This window comes from Atta cephalotes (genome assembly GCF_000143395.1).
Source record: "Atta cephalotes unplaced genomic scaffold scaffold00003, whole genome shotgun sequence".
Classification (NCBI taxonomy): Eukaryota; Metazoa; Arthropoda; class Insecta; order Hymenoptera; family Formicidae; genus Atta; species Atta cephalotes.
In genome coordinates, this window is record NW_012130067.1 from 3,921,124 (window position 1) to 3,929,948 (window position 8,825).

General features: G+C 37.5%; 1 protein-coding gene across 1 annotated transcript in view; it reads left to right on the forward strand.

Moving 5' to 3' along the window:
• LOC105625563 (probable serine/threonine-protein kinase dyrk2) overlaps positions 1 to 8,825 on the forward strand; it is a 119,854-nt gene that overhangs the window by 59,152 nt on the left and 51,877 nt on the right. Inside the window, exon 2 of the mRNA XM_012206886.1 lies at positions 2,085 to 2,129. Coding sequence (XP_012062276.1) covers positions 2,085 to 2,129 — 45 coding nt within the window. The remainder of the gene's footprint in view (positions 1 to 2,084; positions 2,130 to 8,825) is intronic.

Consider the following 8,825-nt stretch of genomic DNA (forward strand, 5'->3'; position numbering starts at 1 on the left):
TTATAAATATATTTATATAATAGAGTATAAAAAATAAATAGAGTATAAATATGATTATAAAAAAAAAATTTTTGATTTTTTTGAGCATCTCACCTATCAACTTGTATATCTTTAAATTATTTATCTACTTAAAGATTAAACTCTCATCGGTTGAAAGCAAACGAGAATACTTAAGATTTATTAATTTCTGCCACAATATCCATATTAAAAATGTTGAAACACACATCTCCAATGAGATTTTAAATACTCTTCGAATCATCGTCAGCGTAATACGAGATAATAAGAAACGATCGTCATTACAAAACGCATATTATATCGAATTTCATTATTTCTCGGTTAGACGTGTGAAGAATCGCAAATCACTTTTGCACGTGTCGGCAATAAGAACGTCAAAGACTTATTTATCGATGTCGCGCTGTTTCGTTTGTTGAGTAAGAATTCGGAAGTTCATTAGCTCGCAATTATATCGGTGTCAGTGGTGCCATTTTCCGCTGACGTTTCGCCTGTAACGTTTACGTGTAATACGATTGCATCACGCGACACTTGTCACATTAGCGAATCACTAAAATTGCGAGGCGATTCATCAGCTGATTAGTGGGTCGCACGGTTTTCCTGTTAATTTCGTAAGTGGAACTTCACTGAAAACGATGCGAATTTTTCGACGAATTCTATGGTCGGCGACCTTTCGCACGAAATGTTCTCAACGAAAGTTTCGCACGACATCGTCCTGATTTAATATCGTCGTTTTCACCAATACATTTTTATTGCTATACACGAACGTTAAACTTTATCAAGAATGAAACAAATCAAGAATGAAAATGGCTCGCTGTACTTTAATCTATCGATCGATAATATATTGCATCGAGATATACATTTTTTTTATCCTTTTCTATATAACTCGTTTTCGATGAGATATTATACACATTAGAAATTACAGTCATGCAAGTTTAATTACTTAAAACTGTGCGTTCGGTGAAAGTACTCGTGTTTAAGTTACGTAATAGAAGTTAGCGTTCAATTTTATGCTTACTCGATTAATTGTTCAAGAAAAAGCATATTTTGTATTCGTATTATCGTATAATTTGTATTGTTTGTATTGTTTATTCAGAGTGGATAAATATTGCGATTCCGGTCGCTCGAGCATTCGCGGTGATTCCTTTCGTTTCACAGCATCGCGATTGCGCATTGTAAAGTTTAGCGAAGTGAGATGGCTAATTCTCCGTAACAGGATGACAAAGAGCAACGAGCGACCACAAAAGTCCAATGGACTTTATCAATGCACCGCAGAATGCATCGAAGTAATTTGTCAGTCATTGCACTTGCGCCTTTATTGGCGCATTCCTTCGTTCGAGTTACTCGTCCGATGCGTTCGACATAAGAAATGATCTTGGAGACATTCATCCAACCGATACATAAATTTTAAACGTAAATGTATCAGAACGCGGTTAAAATCTCTCATTATAAAAATTCAATTTTTATTTTATATTTCCTGTTATTGCAATTTTTATTTTATTTAGGCTGCGTTGTTCCGCCTTTCGGTAAACTTCAACTCACTGTCTTACTCTCTTACTCTCTTATGTTCTTACTCTTTTACTCTTTTGTTTACTCTCTAAATCTGAATCAGAGGATAATTGGATTGGAAGTGGATAATCACTGATATCAGTGCCAAGTATGCCACTGGTAATCAGTGAATGAAATGTGAGATCCCTATAATCTAGCTGATCTTTGTTATGTGATCTAACTAACCTTGTTTTAGTGCACAATTCAATGAATATGATATTGGAAAATTGAAATTCAATGAATATGGTATTGGAAAATTGAAATTTACATGTAAATATCAGTATTTTAGTAATGCTCAAAATTCATTCTTCCTTTTTTAGTTAAACTTAACTGATTTTCAGTGCAAAGTATGCCACTGCGTAATTAGTGACTATCCACTGATTCAGATTTAGAGAATATCCAATAAGTAAATTATCACATAATTTACCTAAAAATGGACCAACCCTTAGAGAAGAAACGCTTCTTAGAATAAGATGTACATGTTAAATATTTCCTTTAGTTCTAATTCTTGTACTGTCTTGCAGGTGAGTAGGCGATCCAAAGAACATGCGACAGAAAAGAAGGGAAGGGTGAGTCAATTTAAATTGTCGTTAGAAATCGTAGTCGATCTTCTTGTTGGCCGAAGATTAATCACGGTGAGAAATTCGCTAATCCACTGATCCCGCCAAGTGGATGCCCACGATGGCTTCTACCCACGTGGCCGGAACTTATCGATACAAGTCCGTCCGATTAGTATGCATGTTGCGTTACATCGAACAGGAAGGGCTGTTTAATAACATGGCGGAGAATAGTTCGCATCCGCCCCGACTCGGGTGTCCGGATATGCAAATGACCGCCGATATTCTTTTGCAACGCCGCAAACGATAATAAGTGACACATTGTCATTGTAGCATTCTTATCGCCACTTAACTTTACATTACTCGTGAGATGAGAGACCCCAACATTATATCTCAATTTTCATTGTTCTTCCTAATGATTTATAATTAATAAAAATTGATAATATTCTGATGGAAAGAACGATTGTTAAATATTAAAAACTTAGCTAGATACAAGTCTGAAGATATCTTTGTTGGATCATCAAAATAGTACGTTACGTAAGAATTTCAAACAATGAGTGAGGCTGCAAAAAATTTTAATATTCTAGCAGTTTGGGCGTTCTACATAATTATGTTGATAATAATTATGATCCAACAAAATTATTTTTAGACCTATATCTGGCTAATCTTTTAAGTATTTCGATAAAAAAACTTCTTTCTATGTACATCTTTCAGATAAAAATAAACGCAAACAATTGCCTTATGTGTGCCTAAATAATGTGTATAAATTCACTTAGAAAAGTAAAGATGTTCTGTATAATTTACGCGAATAATGAATTAAATATGTAGAGATGAAGAGAAACTAATATCGATACTAATGTACGTAAGTTATATATAATGAACGATTAAATACGTAGATAAGTTATAACTTAACGAACACGTAAATCTTGTTGTAGTTGAGTAGGTTTATTGCACGGGAGAAATCCCAAAGTTATGTCCGCGTGCGTTTTCACTAACAAGTCTCTTCGGAAATAAGCCTGTCTTATTAGAGATTACTATCCTGCACTTACGCCAGAGCAAAAGTATTTCAAGTTAACTCAAGTTATTCTCCGCTCGAGAAAATAATCAACGAGTTTCTCGTGTTCCAGTTACTTTCGTGGACCATGATGTTCCTCTTGTTTGTTGTAAATTACTTTTTTAAACGTGGAACAATCATAAAACTTTTCTTCTTATTGTAAAAGGAGCTTGAATTCACTGAAGTAATCTCACTTCAATTTGCAACGCAGATGGGGTTGTAGACTTTATACTAAGAAATTAATCGAAGTGCAATGTAGTGATATTTATTACCCGAATATAAGATACACGAAAGTACGATGATTATGCAAATTTGTGAAAGTGACTATGACGTAAAATATATGAAATATAGTATGATAGAAACGAGGACGATAGTAGAAAAATGTCTGAAGATCTTCGGTCGGGCGCGGCATTATCAAATCCATATTTCAAACGAAAATGGTGTCCTTCGGGGTAGATTGGAGCTTGCGCATCAAAAGTCACAAAGCTTTCATCAAATATATAAGGAAGTACGTCCGAAAAATTCATGGTCAATTTTACCCGACGGATTGTGTGCAAGCGTGAGTGATCCTGATTACGCTGGCGAATATGCGCATTCTTAACTTGGGATTCTCCCGGCGAATAAAACATTCAACGCTAATTGAGTTGATTTCACCGAGCTGTCCGTCTCTTGGAACCGACAATCGAATGGTTGGCCATATAGTTTGCAGTCCGTCGATCACGAGATTTCCGCGAAAGTCTCCTGAGCGCAAATTCTACGTGCACATACGTTAGTTTGAAAAGTAAACTTTCAACGTTATCAGACGGCGATTATTGACCGTGAAAATCTCGTAATTCTCCAAATACATCGATCGACAAGTCTGCTAATTGACCAACGACGTGTTTGATCAGTCATGTTTAAGATTCAACCAAGTATTAACTGTGGTGCCTCGTTAAATCAATCTCGACGAAGATGTCTTGTTAGAGGACGATGGTGACTCGCTAATACCTACTTCCTTACTTTCTCCGCCTCTAATTGTCACGGCCGTTAAACAACGTGCGCGTAAATTTCTTCAATTACGCGCGAACATACACGTGTTTGTTGCTACCTCGATTCCGTTTTCGCGTCGCGATCGTCGCTTTCACAACTCTAGGCGAGAGATCATTCGGTAGCAAAAAACGATAACATGAAAAATACACACTTTATTGAAAAATACATACTTTATTTTTTAAGGCGTGACAGTTGAACTCATTCTTTATTTTGTACTCTGAGAATACTTTGAGTTAATCGCGCACTCTCGAGATTCGGATAATAGAGTGTGTTGACAAGGAATTAGGAGGCTGTAGCAGCAATTACTATCATAGGGATATCATCGTGACATTATCTCATCATCGTTAATTAACGAGGACTAATGGTGTGACCTGAGTAAGTTGGCCCCCGTATGTTTGGAGTAGTAGAGTGGAAACAGGTCGCCCTTATCGTGAATAATTTTGCGACTGTGTTGGTCTCGCGAATGCAAATTAATTACTCGGCTAGAAACTGACTTAAGCTCGGGATATATCCGTCCTGTCTTGTAATTCGCTTGGAGTGCGACTAACAAGAACTTAACGGCGAGTCAACGGTCAACGGAGAGAAGTCACTTCGAAGCTTGACTGGGAATTAGTATTTAATGCGAACATGAATACTCTGAATTATAAATTATTATTGTTGTTATTGTCATAACTGTTAAATTTATAATGTCAAATTATATTCAATTTACATTATTTTGAACTATTTCTATAGGTCGCCATTGTTCCTTCTACATCGTTAATTTAACTAAAACAGTAAAATTGATCAATTTAACTCAATAAAATGTGATAAATTTGACTCAAGTTTAGTTTATTATTTAATAAGTGTATACATTAATATGGACGTTTTATTTACTTTTAAAACTAATCACAGAAATGGATCGATGTACATTTTAACACAGAAAAAAAGTTAAAAATAACAAAATGTTATTTAACTCAAGGAATTAGATTATCATTGCTCCTTTTATATCTAACAGTATAAAAAGAATATTGACTATTGGAAATCAATGATTTAACAATCAATCTCAGAGAGATAGAATGAAAATGGAGCTTCAGATTTTTTTTCGATTCTTTTTCCTTCCGCGGAATGCGAAAAATTGTTTCGAATTTCATTTCGGTTATACTGACAGGATTTTGTTGCAATTTTTCCTCACGTTTGCGTACATCGAACAGCACTTGTTCGTCGACGATTTAACGAGCCCAGTGCGTTTTAAAACTAAGCTGCATCCTGAATAGCAAGTCGCATGCTCACCGCTCATACAAATCCTTTAGTTGTAAATTCACGCTGATTGGACGTGCCGTCCAATGGGATTATGCAGCCTTGGCGCTTAATGGAATTTACAAGTTCAAATTGACGATGCACCGACTCTCCACGTGCCCGGTTGTTTGTTATATGCCACTATGGTTTCTCGATTATTTTCCACGTGCGCTCCCTCTTATCCCACGAGAGAGGGAGCATTCACATTGTGACGGATTCAAGGTCGATGACGAATCGCATTTTCTTGCCCCGATGATTTCTGCACGGCACGCATAATACATACGTGTTTTCCACCGCAAATCGCTGAAATGAAAAGAAAATGAATAAAAAGACTTGCGATTTACTTCGCAGCGAATGATAAACCTTATACCTTCGACACGGGGTTAATGGCTTAAGAGTGGCGGCCCATTGATAACAAGGCCGTTGTCGGAACGTATCGGCGATGAATCATCCGGTCGGCTTTCGCGTATAATAGGACGAAGTCCGCGAATCGTATTGCGTTATTACCGCTATATAACATGACGGCGGTTAATGGAACGTGGGCGAGTGCAACGATTTGCGGATCCAAGACCTCAATCAAGCTTGCGCGGATGCATAATTAATCATTCGCAAATGAAAGCTCCGTGCGGCTAATGTTTTGTTACAATCGCGTCGCAAATTAAACTCAACTTTGCCTGCCTAGGCGTGCCGGTGTGTTTTAACAATCTATTTCTCGTCTCCGTTCAGCACGTATGGCACTCAACGCTTCGTTAAACTCAGAACGCACCGTGCTGCGTAAATCGATAATCAAATAAACAAAAGAATTATATTTCTTTCCTCATACACGCACGACGGACGAGTTTATTACTGTTCCCTAATTAATGTTCATTCTCGAACGAGCTGAGTTTTTAGTTGAACTTGTATTAAGCGGCATCTACAATGAGATTTTAAAGCATAAATCTTAAGTTTTTAAACCCTAAGCTGTAAAAAATCGATCAATCACAATCGAATTTAAGGAGAATACTCGACTATTACTGATCAATTTCTTGACAACTTAGTACTTAAGCTCAAGTTTTATGTCTTAAAATCTCATTGTAGACGTGTGAAATTGACCAATCATAGGCCGGTATTCACAATCGATTCTTATATTTGAGACACTCTTAAGATGTCATAAGCCAATCAGAAGGCTGTATTAGCATCTGAAGACATTACTTGAGACAATCTTGAGATAAGAACGGATGAATATCGCCTAAGTTAATTATTCTCTTCATATTCGACCAATTTCTTATGGATTGAGGCTTAAAACTTAAATTTGTCGCCTTAAAATCTCATTGTAGGCACCACTTAACGTCCTCTACAATACACGGAGTAAGTAATATAAGAGTAAGAAATTGATCAATCACAGTCGAATTTGAGAAGAACAATCGATTGGTCAATTTCGTACTCTTATGCCTGTTCTACAATAAAGTCGCAAGTCGTAAGAAATAAACCAATCACAGTTGAATACGACAAAAATAATCAACTACGATTGATCAATTTCTTACGGCTTGCAACCCTATTGTAGAACAGGTTTTACTTCTTCCTCGTATATTGCAGACAACGCATATTACGGAGTCGTTAAAGCAAACGTGAAAAGGAGAGAACCCCTGAGAATCGACACGATATTCCGTCGAGTTGTAAGCAGAATAATCGCAATAGCACCGTACAACGATATCATATCCGTTGAGAAGTCCGAAGGGGAAGAAAAAGATGGCAGTCGAACGATTCTCCTCTGGTGGTCCCGCGCCGCTCGTCTCGCGTTTTGAGAACCATTGCGAATCTCTCGAGTGGGCGCTAAACATGTTTACTTACTCGTTGCAGTTTGCACCGACACGAAGCGCATACGTGCGTAGAAGTCCGCAGGTACTCGCCGGTCGTCACACTTTCGCAAGTCGAGGAGAACGCGTTTTTAACCAAGCGCGACTTTTTATCCAGACGAGGCCTTCGACCGCGCAACTTTTTCCGCGCGCACGTTCGCGAAGTACCCGAAGTCTGCCCACGTCTTGCGTGAAGAGATTTTTCGCGTGAAACGCATGTAACGAGCAATAATGATAGCGGTAATAATGATAGGGCATTTACTCGCAACGTGACATTAATAATAATAATAATATTCATTTTACAAGACATCTACAAGACCGTAGATTCTTCTTGTTCGCGTATAAGGAAAATAATCATCACATCGGTCTATTCACGATTTCTTGATTAATCAATTTTCTTTAATCGACAGTATCGTGTCACGTCATCGGATCCATGGAAGGGGGCATGCTCTCAGAATTTTCTTTTTTTTAAATTTGGTATCAAAATGTTATGTTTTTAATCCTCTAATGTTTCACAATTTTGATATTCCAAAAATATTTTAAGAAGATCCTAGATAATTTATATTATTCTTTTTTAATATACTTAATTTTAAATAAAATGATTTATGAATTATCAGTTTAAATAATATTTTATTAATTTAATAATTTAAATAACAATTTTAACTATTAATTTTTCTTTTCATATTCTGGCTCAAATTTCTATGAGTTACATAATGAATTAATTTCAAGTCAAGACTGATGCGATCATCAAAATCGGATTGCACGCTTCCGACGAAATTAGACTTTTTAAAGATAAAGCGCGTTATTGAGCGGCAATGTTTGCATCCGCACATAATATCGGCGCGGATTGGTGACGGCGATGCTTTGTTGTGACCGATACGGACTGCAGCGGAAGGGCGACGCCGCTTTGATCACCCTTTATGACCAGCAAGGTGTTAAATCCTTTCTAGGAACGGTCGACGCATTTATAACGAAGGGACTGTTTTGCGTCAAGCATTCGTCGCCAACGAAAAGACGCATCCGCGCGCATTGCCGTCGGTTCATTCATAAAAGAGCGCACTTCCTCGAGCATCTACCTCTCACCTCGTTACCGTGGCAACGCGACGTTATTTTCATTCATACACGTCGGTGTCTCACGCACGTCACAGATTCTTTACGCACGTGAGTCATACATGGCGCCTGGTGTAACACCGACGGTGTTACGGAACGAGTGCACGAGGCGAGAGTTGTCTGTCGATCGTCGTCGAGATCGCGAGCTTATGCTCGTTAGACATTAGCGCACTTCGGTCGAAGCACGTGATATCAATCGGATTTAAAACTTAAAGCGAGCTAAATTCAAAAGTAACGATAAAGCGACAGGAAGACGAGCGAGAACGAGATGAAGGTCCACGAGTGGCAGTACCGAGCGGAGATTTTGGGCTTTGGAGTAGGAAGGGCGCGAGACAAATTTGGTTCCAGGCAAGTATATATATATATATATATATATATATATATATANATATATATATATATATA